Source organism: Anneissia japonica, unplaced genomic scaffold, assembly GCF_011630105.1.
Source record: "Anneissia japonica isolate Jap-2015-1 unplaced genomic scaffold, ASM1163010v1 scaffold19324_len49073_cov133, whole genome shotgun sequence".
Lineage (NCBI taxonomy): Eukaryota > Metazoa > Echinodermata > Crinoidea > Comatulida > Comatulidae > Anneissia > Anneissia japonica.
The window spans coordinates 24,346-41,550 of record NW_022745830.1 but is presented as its reverse complement, the minus strand read 5'-3'; the positions used below and the strand labels follow the sequence as shown (position 1 = coordinate 41,550).

The window sequence follows — 17,205 nt, the reverse complement described above, 5'->3', positions numbered from 1 at the left end:
GGTGTTAAATGCTTAGTTTAAAATTAATTGATTTTAAATTTCTTTGTACATTTTATTGAATTGTCTGTTAAGCTGTCTCTTATTTCTGTATACATGCATCATTTTTTGTCTGTGGTTTTATAGTTTTATTGTGACATGATGTGTGCCACTGATTTGATAGTGTAGTTTTCAAATAACGTTATTATTATATATTATGAATGTCACAGGTCACTGTAAAATGTATTCATCCAAAAATGAACCATCATCAACACTTCAAATACGATAAATGGTGCAATGACGAAGTTTCTTTAAATTGAGGATTAAAGAATTCCATTATTTAGTCATGAGAAGACTATTTGAATGTAAACCTACATACCTTGTACAGTGTCATCTTCAATAAACCTCACATTGGCTGTGTTGTACCCTTCACGCATTCCCCGACTCAACACTTTGAATCGCCTCCCCCCTACAATTGTAATGATTGACCTTCCATCTGGCAATGTTTGCACTTCTTCAATTTTTAGCATGCAACCATAATCAGAAAATCTAAGAGAAATGGAAAATTAAATTTAGTTTTAAATATTTAATATCTATTTTTTATCACATTATCCTTATCAAATAAGGTAGTTTTTTTTTCAACTTACAGCCATGTTTACTTATTGCTAATATATATATTTTTTTCATATTTAAAATTGCTCTATCATGGCATAACATCACATATTGGATGGCAATTTAGTAATACATCTTGTATTTACAATTTCTAGTGTTTAGCAGCCAACAAACCAATCCAGAACTTGGGGCATGCACAGTAGTGCAAAATAAAGGATAGAGACACCTGGCTAGGGTGCCTTCTGGTTCTAGCGAAGGAAACCTGATTGGGGCTTCATCAGGTTCTATCGAAGGCACCTGACTGGGGGTTCTTCAGAATTTAGCAAAGGCATCTGGCTGGGGGTTCTAGTGAAGGCACTTGTCTGAGGATTTTTTGGTTATAGCTAAGGAAACTCGCTGGGGTTCTTCAGGTTTTGCGAAGGCACCTGGCTGGGGGTTCTTCAGTTCTAGTGAAGGCACTTGGCTGAGGATTCTTTGGGTTCTACCGAAGGCACCTGGCTGGAGCTTCTTCAGTTCTAGTGAAAGCACTTGGTTGAGGATTCTTTGGGATCTACCGAAGGCACCTGGCTGGGGCTTCTTCAGTTCTAGTAAAGGCACTTGGCTGAGGGTTCTTTGGGTTCTACCGAAGGCACCTGCCTGGGGCTTCTTCAATTCTAGCGAAGTCACCTGGCTGGTGTTTCTTCAGTATCTAGTTACCAGTGTTGTATTGTAAAAAATCTCCTGTGTAATTTTTCATTGTCAAAGATAAAAACTCAGTACTCTCTCATTTTGTTCTGATGGAACACACATTCCAAATTGCCTAGACCCAGACTCAATACACTGACGAATCATCAACCTATATCGAGGCTCAAAGATGTGCAATGGGCAGGGGATTGTGGGAAATGCAATCGTACAAATGAATAGTGGGATCACGGACTCTCCATGGCCTTTAGATGCCCTGTATAAGAGAAAAATCAATATGTAAAATAAGTTATGCTAAAATTGTTTTGTATCATTCTTTTTTTCAATGAAAATCACATACATTAAAAGAACTAAATCACATTATTATTTGTTGAAATATGAAGAAGACTGAATAAACCATCAATTCAAAAATATATATTCTAGCAGAAATGAACAAAACTGTAGGTTGTTTTTAATCAAACATCAAGATTCTTACCCCCGTAATTCTTCCATTTCTTCCGCATGGATCTCCTCTCGTTCATGAAACTCTTTCTCAAAGTACTGTTTTATTATCTTTTGTATCAGAACATTGACTGAAAATTTCTTGCTTGCTAAATACTGTAAAAGAAATAAAAATATTGTCTTTGGTTTGATTCATGTAGTATAATTTCGCTCCTCTAATAAATTAACCTGGTATTAACTTTAATAAATAAACCTAATAACAAATGAAAATTTTAATTTCTTTGATTTGTATTGAATTTTTAAAATAAGTATGCAACTTGATATACTGTAATAGTGTCTTTGTAATTAAATGTTGGGCATAGCATTTTAAAAATAAATTCTTAAGAACATAATGATTCTACCAACACATGTAAAATTACAATGGAGTTGAGGAGACATGTGATTTCCAGTCCCCCACTACCCCCACTCTGTATCTTAAGATACAGTGAGCAATTACTTATTGCTTTTATGCGAGGTGCGATTAGAATTACCTCTGTTAAGGAGTGCTTGCATAGCGGACACCGAGGATTATGATCCAAACACCTATTGAGACAACCTGTACAGAAGGCATGACCACATGGTGTTGTTACAGGTTTGTGAAGCAGCCGAAAACAAAGGCTACATTCGTAGTCGCTTCGAGTTAGAAGGTGCGGTGCAATCAACCTTGGTTCACATGGTTTCAACTCTGTACCTACAAATGAAAAAAAAGAATGTTTTCATTCCAAGGGTTTTAACACATTAACTGCCAAGACTTTTCTCCTACTTTCATCCCATACACCATGTTATCAAGGGTGCCACCATATGAAAAACATTTCATTCAACTGTATTGAAATCACTAATTCTGGGTTCTTACGACCACTGCCAGAGAGTTTACGTGCAATACAATAGTGGAATGTTGGAGAGGTGTGGACGTGAATGCAAGTCTCTGGCAGCGAACGTATTAAAGTGCTTCACATTATCACACCAGTCATCAGATCAAATACCTTATGAACAATCTGTTCACTGGGACGGATTCTATAATGTCGTGCGACTTCTCAGTTATTATGGTATAATCATTATGTATAAAAGCATTTATAAGAACACTGAAAGTAGACATACCAGTAGTGGGGTCAGAATGCTTTCGTTTCTTTTGAGCGCACACTGCACCAATATCAAAGGCGTCTGAAAAAACACAAAATTATAATTAAAATTAAATCTCTCGCTAAAATAAAAACTAAAGGTTGCACCTAATTTAGCCACGCAACAATGTATTTGGGATACCTTTTCCCCAATAATAAATTGATATAACAATATCTAATGTGTCTCTTTCATAACAAATTGTTTTCTAATCATTGTAAAATATTTAATTAATTATTAATTAATTAATAATTCATTCATACCTTTGGTTTTTACTTCATCTTTTCAGTAAGTGTCTTCAGAATTGCTTCCTGATTTAGAAGCTAAGCTCTCGCTCACCTGTACAAAAACAAATTAAAATTATTTCAATCATTCAATCAATCACGCAATAAAAAGTCTTTTCCACCTCCCCCCACCCCACCTCTGTTATTATCAACTCTTTTCCACTCCCCTCTGTTATGAACAACTCTTTTCCACCCCTCTGTTATTAGCAATGCTTTTCCACTCCGTCAACAACTCTTTTCCACTCCCCTCTGTTATGAACAACTCTTTTCCACCCCTCTGTTATTAGCAATGCTTTTTCACTCCGTCAACAACTCTTTTCAACCCCCTCTGTTATGAACAACTCTATTCCACCCCCTCTGTTATTAGCAACAGTTTTCCACCACCTCTATAATAAACAACTCTTTTCCACTCTCTCTGTTATTAGCAACTCTTTTCTACCCCCTCTGTTACTAACAACTCTTGCTTCAACCATGGAGGTATTATTTAGAAGATCACCTGGCAACAGATTCATTTGACTCAACAAACCAATGTGTTCCACGCCGATCTACCTTATTATTAACAATTTTTTGAATTAGCAAGTACTTGGCAACACCAGGCTTTTATACGCTTCAACACAGCAGTTTTGCGATAAACCATTTGATTTTAACCCATTGGATTTTTTCAGACTTTTAGTATGTATATGTGTACATTTCAAGAACAGATTCTGAAAAAAATTTCTGTTGCAATTAGTTATGTGTTGATTATAATTTTGTCTAAAGATTGACTGCTTCAACTATGAAGCTGAGGCGGAAAATAAAACTGAAAACTACTTTAATTTCTGTTGCAATTAGTTACGTGTTGATTACAATTTTGTCTAAAGATTGACTGCTTCAACTATGAAGCTGAGGCTTAAAAATAAAACTGAAAATTACTTTAATTTCTGTTGCAATTAGTTATGTGTTGATTACAATTTTGTCTAAAGATTGACTGCTTCAACTATGAAGCTGAGGCGGAAAATAAAACTGAAAACTACTTTAATTTCTGTTGCAATTAGTTATGTGTTGATTAAAATTTTGTCTAAAGATTGACTGCTTCAACTATGAAGCTGAGGCGGAAAATAAAACTGAAAACTACTTTGACTTTGAATTGAATTTTCGAATAGTTAGCCATCATTAACCCTAAAAATCCTCAATCATTCCTCAATTAACCTCTGTTAAAATTAGAATTATTGAGTTTTATCCAATTTATAGCAAATTCAAGTTAAAATACACCATACTTTTAAAGCTTATGTAAATGTTTTATTAAATTTGAAACTTTTTTTTGTAGAAAATATTAATATATTTGATATTTCTTGAAAAATATGTATTTGCTTCAAGGTGAAAACTGTAAGTGATAGTGATTGACTGTAAGTAGTACGAATTGAGAAAAGAAGGTGCTCTCCATTTCGCCAAAGAAAATTACATTGAAACTTCCAGTTAACAAGGCATACCAGCAAAATAAGATTTCATAGCCAGACCCCCCACCATGATGGGTCTGTGGTAGTCCCCTTCATATATAATAAAATACACACCACCCCTACCCCCCCCCAATTCAAAATTCTTCAATAGGCCACGGGTCATCCCACCATTTCTCTTCTTTTTCTACCTCTTCTTTTCCTTCTCCTTGGCTACAACTCTTTCTGTCATAGTAAGCAATTAGCATCATAATTCAATAAATAAAAATCAATAATCATGTAATAATATGTAAAATATTTTCAATTACCTTAAAGCATACATCTGTGGAAGAGCTTTGGTTGCTAGTGTTACTACTCGCACTTTCTCCTTCAATTGATTGGTTACTACACAAACTCCCTCTGTCACCTGATTGGTTACTACTTGCACTCACTCTGTCACCTGATTGGTTACTATGTACTCCCTCCGTGTGCTGATTGGTTAAAACTTACAAGTATTGCTGACGCCAGTTCATCCAATCCAGATGTGAAGACGCTGAATGGTGTTGTCATTCCATGAGCACACCTACCACGAATACCATGATGTTGAAGTTCTGAACATTTTAAATTTTCCGATGTTGGTAAGTGAGTTAAAATTTTCTGTAGTACCTGGGGAAGCATGTCAGTAATAACAAAAATTGTACTTTTCACATCATAACATCAGGGCTATATATTGGAACATCATGACTATATATAAGCACATCATGACTATTTATGGGCACATTATAACTATATATGGGGACATCAAGATTCGATATGGGCATTAACAGTTTGTTTTCTTGTCCAAGAAGATTTGATTATCTGAATAAAGCTTAATATTACTACTGATTAGTTAAAAATAACTAATGTTAAATATTTTTTTTAAATAAAAAAAATAAGTTTTTAAGGCTGTAAAAGGAAATATAAGGATCAGCATAAATTCTGAGTAACAAAACATCATATACAAAAAAAGCAAAAACAAAAATTACTTTTATTTACATTTATCTAATTATTAAAAAATACATTTAGCATTATAATTATTTTCTGAAACTCATTAGATAAAATGTTAACTAAGTATAAGAATGAGTTGCATTATGATTGGCAGTTACATAAGTCCACTGACCTGACCTTGTAGAACCAGATTATATTTACTGTTTCATAACAACTATCTTACTATTGCAGTACTATTTACATAGTTTCTGACCTGAGCCAGTGTTGTTTTAGCGCTGGTGACATTGGGGTCAAGCGATATCAGAGCTTCTTCATACTTCCCCGTCCTCATGAGTGAACGCCCATTTATGAAATATCCCTTCAATTTCAAAGAAAATATAAAAATTAATTTGTTGTAATAAAAATTCATTATTATTTATTTAATTAAATAAATAAAATAAAATTTTAATAAAAAGTTATTAATGATTTACCATTGGCCACATGAGTGTAAGTTTGCATGCTCTGACAACATTTCCTGAATCTTTGAATTCTGGCCAGTAACATCAGTTATTAATCTTAGCAGATCAGACTATCATCTTTCACATTCTTTTTGTACAATAATTGCCGTCCTTATTGTACCAGTTTGATACTTGCATCAACTAAGTCTGAAAATGCTTCGTTCCTGTACAGAATAGAAGTTTTGAAAGTGAAATAAACTCAACTGAAATATTTTGGTGAGCAGATCGCATGCAAGGTGAATGAATGGAATTTCTTCTTTTATTAAATGGGACTAATTTGTATATTTATAGATTTTTTTTTTTGATTGCATAAACCTCTTCTTTTTTTGCAGTATATAAATCCACACTTTATTATTTATTACTTTCAGGCATATTATGATTAAGCCTAATACTATTCACAATTTATACAAAATACAAATTTGAAGTAAAGACATGGGTTAGACAAGGATGTGTGATGTCGGCACTTCTGTTTAACATTACCATCGATTGGGTTATGTGTCAAGCAACAGCTAGACAGACAAGAGGCATCAGGTGGACTCTCTTCTCAACACTTGAAGATTTAGACTTTGCTGATGACCTACAGTAGCTCTATTTTCTCATTGTCACGACCATCTACAAGAGAAAACAACTCAGCTCAATGAGGTCGCCAAACAGATAGTTATGAAGATAAACAAGAAAAAGACACAAGTTATGTATCTCAATGTCCCTCAAGACACACCTATTCAACTGGATGGACAAGATCTTCCAAGCACTGATGAATTTGTTTATTTAGGAAGCAAAGTCACAAACGATGGGGGAGCTGGAAAAGACATTAAGAACAGACTCAACAAAGCCAGAAATGCTTTCAGCATGTTGAACAATGTGTGGAAGTCTCGGCAATACAGCATCAAGCCCAAGCTTAAATTATACCAAAGCTGCGTTCTCTCTACACTATTATATGGTTCAGAGTGCTGGCGGATGGCAAAGGTAGACATACATAAACTTTCTGTTTTTCATACAAAGAGCCTTAGAAGGATACATCGCATCTTCTGGCCAAACACCATATAGCTATTTAGTTATTTAATGGATAACATGGTAACTATTCTACTGAGGAAACGATGGAGATTGATTGGCCATATACTGTACTTCGAAAAGAATCAGATGACATCACATGCACAGCTCTATTCTGGACTCCAGAAGGAAAGAGAAAGAGAGGAAGGCCGAAGAATACCTGGAGACAGACTGCGGAGACAGAACTGAGGATTCTGGGCACACATGGGGTACCATACAACAGTTGGCCCAGAACAGATCTAAGTGGAAGGACTTTGTTGCTGCCATACATGCCAGAGGCATAACAGGCAAATAACTAACTAACTAAACATATTTGACAGATATTTTAAACTCAGTAAATATGAAACACCCACAGTTACATACAAAGTACACACACACACAGTTACACGCAGTCATATGCACAGTTACACTCATAGTTACATACTGTACACAGTACACACACAGTTACACGCAGTCACATGCACAGTTACACCCACAGTTACATATACAGTACACACAGTTACGTACACAGTTACATGTATAGTACACAAGGGAGTGGCCACTCTAAATATGAGTTTTAGCTCATTAATTATGCAGAATTATTGCTTAGTAGCCAGCAAATGTCAAACTATAACAGAATAATATTAATTCTAATAATGGGTGGGTACTGATGTCAGCAGCTTCACAATGAAACGTGATTAGTTCTTATGAGTCACGCGATCTGTCCTCTCCAGCTATATTTTACCCGATTTTTTTTTTTTTTAACATTTTTTAATAATCACTATTTCTACATTATGAATGCCTTTAAATTATTAATTACTTGTTTATTAAATTATCTATTAGTAATTTTGTTATTATTATCATCCTCTTTACATTATCTAAAATGATTATGACAAGGCATTTTTGTTTGGATATGCCATATTTGCACTTGGTTCTTTTTGTTGTTTTATTTGTTTGGACTTGTATTGCTATTACTTAATAGTATTTTAATGGATGGCGTCCAATCTCTGTTGGTGATGAGTTAATTATTATGTGCTGCAAATTGTTGATGTGCATAAGAAATATTTTTCGCTATTTAGTGAGCCTTGCTGAATTTGTGTTTAATATTAATAATAGTAATTATTACAGTATATCTTTACTTATATTCACTTGTTCTCTTAACTACAGTACTACACTAGTAGGCCTACAGTACAAACACGTGCTGGGGACCAAAGAGGCCCAGACCTGTAAATAGGCTCCCGGACTAATCTGAAATATTAAATTAAACTTAAGTAATAAAACAAATCTTCAATAAAAAGAAATCAACATTGTAGCATCATTAACCATAAACAACATTTTTCAATATTTGAGGAGGCAAAGATTCCTTAATATAAAAACACTAAAAATTATAGTGTAAATGCTCAAATAAGCACTGCAGCAATTTTTGGAGGCTTTAATGCGGCGCTTATTTGAAAACAGCACATATTCGAGACCAGCGCTTATCTAAAATTGTTTTGAACACACGGTAATATAATACTCTCAATTAAGAACTGTAGTGTTTCTTCAAGAGCATTGTTAGCAAAAAACCAGGTTTGGTGCAGCGGTTATTCGTGAACGGCACTTATACGAGAGTGCCGTATATTCAAGGATTTATGGTAGCCAGATTTTTAGCTTGATTTTTTTACTAAGATGGTATTTAATGAGTACAGTATTAAAGTAAGATGGAGGGAGAAAGGAAATAATGTTCCAAACATAAACAGACCATCTGCATAAGAATAAGATATAGTGCCAGTAGCGAATCCAGGAATTCAATTTTAAGGGGGACCATGGAGGGCGATCACAGATGTGCACTGTTCTCACCAGCATTTTGTAGTGGTGGTCGGCGACCACGCCCACCCAAGGGGCATGGTCTCTGACTCCACTCCCTCCCACCCCAGTTTGGCATAAAAAAAATCAAAGAATATCATAGCTATGATTGAATGCACCCATGAATCCATGGTGTACAAAAATCAAATCTTTCCAAAAAGAGCATTGTTAAAATACAAGGTTGATCAAAACAAACATTTGTAAAAAACAAAGGAATTTCTACTCATTATTGAACAACGCACGCATCGAATCGACGGAAAATCAACGCACATCCATGGGGAATCTCCAAATTGATCAGTGAGAAAGATCATGCTGTTCTATGTAGTGAGCATATGAACCACTCTACTGTACTAAGAAAGTACTGATGGGTTGGGGTGGATGCAGAGAGGCGCGAGCGGGAATAATAGCCTCGCTCAAGGTGTATGTTTTCATGACGCGAGTAAGAGTGAAAAGAAAACAATAGGTATAGTGTGCTTCCAACTCTTATCACTGTTTTTGAAAAGTTAACACAGTGATTCAGTAATATATTTAATGATTGAAATAGATACCAACTTAAATTACATTTATTATATTAACAAACATATAACATTATAATTTAACGTCTATTTACGAAACAAACTTCCATGGTTCATGCGAACTAGTTTGGGGTTTCCACATGTGCGTTGATTTGAAGGCGATTCGATCGTGTGTTGCTCAATAAAGGGTAACAACTAAGCCTACGCCTGTAGGGTATCAAATTAACATTACCACAGAAACTTTGATCTTTTCCTATTTAATGTAGCAAGTGTCTTTGTCTAGCCAATGAGTTGTTAATCAACAACACCCTATTCTAGTAGTTGTGTAACGAAAGTTTTTGTTTGTTAGCCTACGTTTTTTCCCCACTATCAATTGGAAGAATAGAGGTGGTAGGCAGCTTAAAAATACAGGTCGGAAATGTTGAGTGCTGGACAGGCCCGACCACCGCCAACCAGTGTGGTAAGAACCCTCGATGTGGGGGCTAGACCCACTACAGTTAGGGCTAAGGTAAAAAAAAAAATATGATTAAAATGGTACGTTCCAGATTTCAGGAAATGACACTCTCAGAAATTTGAATTTGAATACAGTATAATTACAACTGTATAATAAGCAAATCTACAGTACAATATCTCATTCCTGATGATGACATAATTAATGTTGAAATACTGAATTCTGACATGATAGCGTGCATTTCGATACTTGGAGTATGATACTATCCTATAGTACAATATTACGCATGAAATAGTGATTGGTATCTTACTTGAGGTAGTAGATGCGTCCTTCTTGGTTGATCTTTGCCTGCCAGTCTTCATGTAGACGATTGTTGATGTCTTTTAATGAACTCTGACGACAAGTCACATCCATGATGATGTGTTTATTTACTGACTTGACCCCCAAATGAAGGCTATTATAGTATCGCTATTATCCCAATCAACTGCCATGTTGTGAGTCCTATAACAAACAAAATTCATCATTACTGTAATGTTCCAATAGACACCTACCGGTAAGGGTTCCTGTGGTCTCAATGCAGCGCTCTTTACTAAATGTGCAATGTTGATGCCGCAAGCACACACCTGCAGAAATTTTAGTCATCAGTAATAAACTAATTCCTCAGTGGTCATACCAAGTCTGAAGTTCTCAATCCCCCAAAAATCTCATCCCAAGTTTAATCCAAGAAGGTTATACAGTAAATACATTCGAAATTACCACGCTGTACAATTTGACCAAAACACTGATACACTTTGAATACACATGCAACCGTAAATTTACCGAACTTTATTCAGACTCCCTCGCTGTTATGGTACTTCCCCCAATCGACAAACGTAAACATTCGGCCAAAATCCTGATTGAGAGAATGAGTTTCCTCCATCACACGATGATTAGCGTCAAATTTTTTAAATATACTTTTGATGCAGGTGCATTTAAAACAGTTAATACGGTTTATAAAGTGTTAGTAGGCCTATATTAATTAATCCTTTTACTACAGTTTACAATATATTCAGTTTTTTTTTAGTGCAAGTTTTGTCATGTAAATGGTTTAGACCAAAGACTGAGCCAAGCAAGGCCTGGACCTACGTCAAAAGTTTGGTACTGTGGATTCAGGCCTTGCTTGATATGGTTTAATAGATGAATGACGTGACTCTTATTACTGAGTGGAACCCTCGCCAATTTATTGATGACTTAGAAAAATACTGTACTCTTTGCCTAGTCTTGTGCTAATTCAGTAGGCCTACATTGTTCGCTAGTCACACCGCTCACACTGTGGGAGACGATCTGCAATTCCAATCTTGAAAGATGACGTCACCCACATTTCAGCACTTCATTGGGTGATGTTGACGTAATGCCATTTACCGTACCTTTCTTTAGCAAATGGAAGTAGAAATATGGTACAGTATCTCTAGCCACAGCATTCTAAAAAATAAAGCTAAAGTAAAGTGAATAAAAAAGAATTAATTTGACAAAAAAGAAAAAAAGTAAAAATAATTTGACTTATTCAATATAGACAACATGGCCTAGCAGCATAGTTAATACATTACTGCATATAAGAAAGCATAACAGCAAGGCCTACCACTACTACTCTAGGCCTAGTATCGTCCTTCGAATGTGTCTGTGTCTATCAAGCTGTAGGCCTAGCAAGAACCAACTAGGCCTAGACACTGACAGACTCAGTTAGGTAGGAAGAACCCAACAAAAAGTCAAGGCCTTGCTAGGCCTAGCGCAATCAAAATTATGGAAAAAAAATAACACACACAAGTACCTATATTTCCAGAATAAACTACGGCAGGTTCAGGAAATTGTACGCTTCATTTAGTAAATGCATCGAACACAATCAAGACTTCTCATAAATTTGAATTATTATAGTAACACTTATCTTCCTCCAATACGATCTTTCGTGTGTTGTGTTAATCGATGTGTGTGTGAGGATCCGTCGGTATGACGTCATGTACACAAAATTATGCAAATAGAGTTGATGAGCAAAACAAGGAGGCGCTCTTTAAGCACTAAGAAAAGAGTTTTGCATTGACTTGCACAAAGGCTAACTTTTCAAATTTACAATTTTGCAACCGTGTAACTTAAAAATCGAATTGTTAATGTATATTTCAATCTTAAATATTAGACTTTTATCTGAAAATTAGATAGATAAATAAAAACAATCTTTAGCAATTAACAAGACCATTATAAATCATCGCAACCCAGTATATTCAATCGATTTTTACATTTTTGACTACAGTAGGCCTAGCCTATCCAGAATAATGAGTTTTATTTATTTATTTATTTACCAAATTTCTATAGCGCCCTTTTCATGAATAATCATGTTCAAAGGCGCTTTACATTAAGAATACAATAAATTAACAGTCAAAATATAAACAATTGAGAATATCAAAATTCATACATTAATTACAATAATATTTATAAAATGATACAGAAAAAAGGATCTAATATTAATTAACCGACAATATTGTATAAAGAAGTTATAAAAATCTAAAATTTGAACAATATCTTAAATTGAGGCATACATTTAATATTTCGGAAGCAATATATTGATACATTAAAAATTGAAATAAAACAATTCAAAATATATTATTATTGATTAAAATATTTTATTAACAATTGAGCTATAATTAAAACCATCAAACTTCAATTAAATTACCAGTTAAAACATTTTATTACAAAATTTAAAAACCGTGCATAATTCAATGCTGTATAAATCCATCAAAAGTATATCACCACATAATGTCATTAAAAGGAATGTACAGTAATAGCAGTAGGTATACTTTGATAACAATATGATCCTATAGAAACTGTAACGTGACTACATGTTCCAATAGGAACTGTGACCTATAGGAACTGTTACTGCTCCTATAGTAACTGTGACTGATCCTAAGAACTGTGACTAGGTGAATATCTTATTAATTTGAAGCTGCTGTGTTAAATAAAATGTTTTAAGATCCAATATAAATGTTACCTCATTAACAAAACAAATAGACACTGACAGATTCATGAATAATTTCTGGTGCAAATAAGATGTTAAAAGATAGATTTGTTAGATATAGTTTATTATTATATTTTCTCTATTTTAATTTTTCATATTTTCAGTGTGTGTTATTTTGTGAAATCCTATTTTTAGTACATTATAATATTTTTATTCATTGTACCGGGAAAACTCATGAATATAATAATACTGTAATAATTGTATTGTTTTTTGTTCTGATTGGCTTTCCCTGCGTTAGCAAACACAGTTCTTGTTCAATTCTTCGTAGCAACATACTTCTTGATACGCCAAGCACCCCACAGTTCTTGTTTTTGTTGTGGTTTTTTTTCTCCCCGTTATGTGCGCAGTTTTCCGTCCGGCATTTTGGTCACTTTCCCGTGCATTAATTTTCTTCAAAGTTTTTCCAAGCAATTAAAGGCCACATCTAAGATAAAAGTGCATACTGAAATATGACGTCGTTCTACATATTTTGAATATCAATAAAAGAGTTGTTAAAATGTTGTATGACGCAATTTGCGTATTCTAATGAGTTTCAAACTAACAAACTTAAACACAAACAGCGTCAAATGCATGAACAATTTTCATTCTCGATTTTATATGCAAGGTAGATTAATTAAAAAAGCACTTAGGTCTATCTTCACAGCAGTGCACACCCCTCCAAAAATAACTCGAGCCCCCTCCCCAGTCTCCCTACCCCCAAAAAATAATGGGAAGTAGTTAAAATCCCTTATTTTGTGAGCTATAGCACCCCTCAACAGCTGGTCATTGCGCCCCCCCCCCCTCACCCACTTGAGCTTCCCCCATCCTGTCCAGTATCCCATTTCAAGACGTCTAGATACGCCACAGCACCCCATTTCAAGACTTCTACGCCACTGCTTCACAAGCTCGGGTTCTTTAGAATGGTAACTTCCAACATCACTCCTCGCCATTACGACAACTGCTAGAGTTCAAGTCCCACTTACGTCGAGTTGGTTATGTTCATTTTTAATTCATAATTTTCTTTAGTATTATTATAAGTAGGCCTATAACTTACTTCATACTTTTTATATAATATATACTTCTCATTTAATGGCAATGAAGAAAAGCCGTGTTTTTTTTCACATAGAAAGATGAAATGAGATGATTAGATGACGAGATCCTTGATCTCGTCATGTGTACATCATTTAAAAGAGATGATTAGATGACAAGATCCTGGATGTAAAGGATGTTGACACATGGCGATATCCAGAATCTCCTCATGTGATCATCTCTTCTGAGGGATGTAGACATGACGAGATCCAGGATCTCGTCATCTGATCATCTCTTCTGAAGAATGTAGACATCAGCAGACCCAGGATCTCGTCATTTGATCTTTTTTTTCTGCAGGATTGAGAATGACGAGATTATCTAGACATCTCAGGGATGGCACCCTTCCCAAAAAAGCACATAAAATTATTTGATGTTGAATAATGTTGATTAAAATGCGAGTAACTATACCAAATTGACTGGAAATTTGAGATTAAGAGTTTTGGTTAGCTAATGCTCCAAAAGATAACCCCAAACATTGAGGTTTTTTCGTGAAACCATGGAGGAAAATGGTGAAACTAGGCCAAGACCCCTGCATGTCCACGCCTGTTTAGGTAAACGAGCGTCTTCGATCAGCAAAATTCTCTACAATACTAATTTTTATTTTGATTCGCTGCTGTAGCCTACATCAAATATCTTTTATTTTCAACTCGAAGATTCACAAAGAACAAGTATACTCTGAGACATTATTTTTATACTCAATATATTAGAGGCTGTTTATTCCTTTTACTAATTTTTAACTAAACAAAACTTTAAAATGAACAAACAAGACAATATTTATACAATGTTTAATTTCGTTTTGATATGCTGCTACGTTCTTTTTAATTTTTTTTATCATTAAATCTACATTTGAAACAAACTTTTGCTCTATTCCAAACTGTATTTGCCTCGACGATCGTTCCATGTTTTCTTCCATCAAAGGTTATCATCAGACAGTGGTTGGCCTGGTTTCTAAAAGCATTTGTATAGTTACCACACGGTGAACATCTGAAACACAAATCAGCATACCAATATTTCTATTATTTAAAACAAAGAAATAAATAATTATATTAACACTGAATTTTAAAATAACATACCATTCAATATACATGAAGAAGTTAAATTATCATTTTATTAGGCCTAGTTGGGATCAACCTTAAATAACTAAACTCCATAGTAACCCCCCTCCCACCCAATCATAAGGGGCCTACTACTAGTACGAGTGAGCTAGGTCAATCATTAGCAACTTCGATAATTTTAATAGAGTCACCATGGTGATATTCTGTGGAGAACCATTGGACTACCATCTGTGAATTATGGCTGTGCAGTTTGGTGCTCACTAAGCAGAATAGACATAAATAAATTAGAACGCCTGCAATTGCAAATGGCACGTTTTATACTTAAAGCATCAAGGAACACACCTTGTGCAGCACTATATGGTGAACTTGGATGGTCCCTCATTAATGATCTTCATCAAATTTCTCATGTAAAATATTTTAATATATTGATTACTATGGAATCATACCAATGGCCTAAACTTTTATTAATTGGAATGTTACAACTCGATGGTGAGTTAAAAGACTTATGGTACAAATTTCTGTCTTGCCTAAATGATATTCATATGAAATGTGAATGTAAATTAAATGATATCTTCACAGCTCTCTTGAACAATATAGAGTTTTATTATCCATATGTTCCGAAAACTTGAGAAAACTTGATATCATTAGGATAGATGCATGGAGAACGGATCTCCAAAACAAATCATCTCTTTAAGAGTATGCGACATTTGAAATTAAAACCTTAACTCAAAAATTACCTCATTGACAAAATTGATTAGATTTTGAAGGAATTGTATTAAAATTCAAACTCAGATTGCCTTACCATTAAACAATAGAACTTCAAAATTAAATCTGGATAATAACAAGAAATGTACAAATTATGCACTCTTAATTCTGATGAGGATATTCATCATTAATTTCATCTTTAGTTGTCCGGCTCTAAATAACATTGGCATTGACGAATGTATAGCTTACACAAAGATTTAGTACAAACTGGAAATTATGAACTGTATTATAAATTCAGTAATGCAAATGAAAATACTAAATTTAGAAGAAGTGGAGTAAATTGTGCTAAAGGGGGAAAAGTAAGTTACATAGTAAGCTACAGTTAGGCCAAAGTTGTCTTGGATATTAAGTAGATCCCTGATAAAAGATCGTGAGAAATTTGCTGGCGTTTCATTTTGACTATATAATGATGATGTGATGATGATGAATTTTACTATGGTACATCACACATATTAATAAGATCTCTATGGTTCCCTCAAATTTTCGCACCTCAGCCCCAACCATAGTGGGTCTGAGGTGCGATGTCCCCCCTCCCCCACCTTCACCCTTTAAAACACATTGCGCTCTTCCTGGGTATGACATAAAACCCCATCGAGTCGACACCTGATTCAGAGTATGTCTTAGTGACTGCTGATGAGGCGAAAACGCATAAATTTGTTTTTAGGATGTGATCTAGCTGTTTTTTTTATAGTGATTATGACTATTTTGGATACAGTGGCGGCGCCAGTGGGGGGAGGGGGCAGGGGAGCTTAAGCCCTCACACGGTTTGGTCAAGCCCCCCCCCCCGCATAAATTTGTTTTTAGGATGTGATCTAGCTGTTTTTTTTTTTAGTGATTATGACTATTTTGGATACAGTGGCGGCGCCAGTGGGGGGGGGGGCAGGGGAGCTCGGGTCTTCGGCCCTCAAACAACGCTGCGCATTCTTGTTACAGAGACAGCATAAATACTTATCCCCCTCCCCCAGTCGGACATCTTAGCCCCCTCATAAATTATATCCTAGCCGCCACTGTTTGGGTAAATAATGTTTTGAGCAGTGGTGGATTCAATGTCCCCACCCCCACCCAACACCCTAAATTTTTTTAATTAAAACAAGAAAAATATGCCCTATCCAAATTTAAGTCTGAGAGTGTAATTTCTGGTCATCTAGAGGTGCACTAATCATAAATTTTCTTGGGTGGTTCCTCAATTTGTAAAGTCCCTCCCTGCGTCAGATCACCTCTCTGAATTCCTGGATCCACCACTATTGAGTTTTAACTATTGTTAGGCTTACTATATTATTTATGATGCGTTTATTGCAATTTTCACATTGCCTCAGACCATCCCTGAAAACTTTCAGGGCTTTCCAAGGGACTCCGACCCAGGGATGGCGCCAGGATTTCCCAGCAGGA

The 17,205-nt window shown here is 35.1% G+C and overlaps 1 protein-coding gene across 1 annotated transcript; it reads right to left on the bottom strand.

The window, feature by feature from the left end:
* Positions 1-347: 347 nt before the first annotated feature.
* On the bottom strand, positions 348-10,299 carry LOC117120037 (LON peptidase N-terminal domain and RING finger protein 1-like). The gene is made up of 9 exons (XM_033265035.1): positions 10,196-10,299; positions 6,167-6,209; positions 5,802-5,906; positions 5,041-5,227; positions 2,848-2,910; positions 2,241-2,440; positions 1,745-1,866; positions 1,352-1,525; positions 348-525 (listed from the first exon to the last, which is right to left on the bottom strand). Exons 1-9 carry the CDS (start codon positions 10,297-10,299, stop codon positions 348-350), a joined length of 1,176 nt encoding a protein of 391 aa, XP_033120926.1.
* Between the last annotated feature and the right edge of the window lie 6,906 nt (positions 10,300-17,205).

Bases quoted from the DNA above. Each gene is read 5' to 3' on its own strand.
- LOC117120037 (XM_033265035.1), bottom strand. From the start codon at position 10,299: ATGGATGTGACTTGTCGTCAGAGTTCATTAAAAGACATCAACAATCGT. The intron at 5,907-6,166 runs GTACAATAAGGA...TTGAAATTGAAG, and splicing joins TTGATGCAAGTATCAAACTG to GGATATTTCATAAATGGGCG. The intron at 2,441-2,847 runs GTATGTCTACTT...TTTCATTTGTAG, and splicing joins GCATTCTGACCCCACTACTG to GTACAGAGTTGAAACCATGT.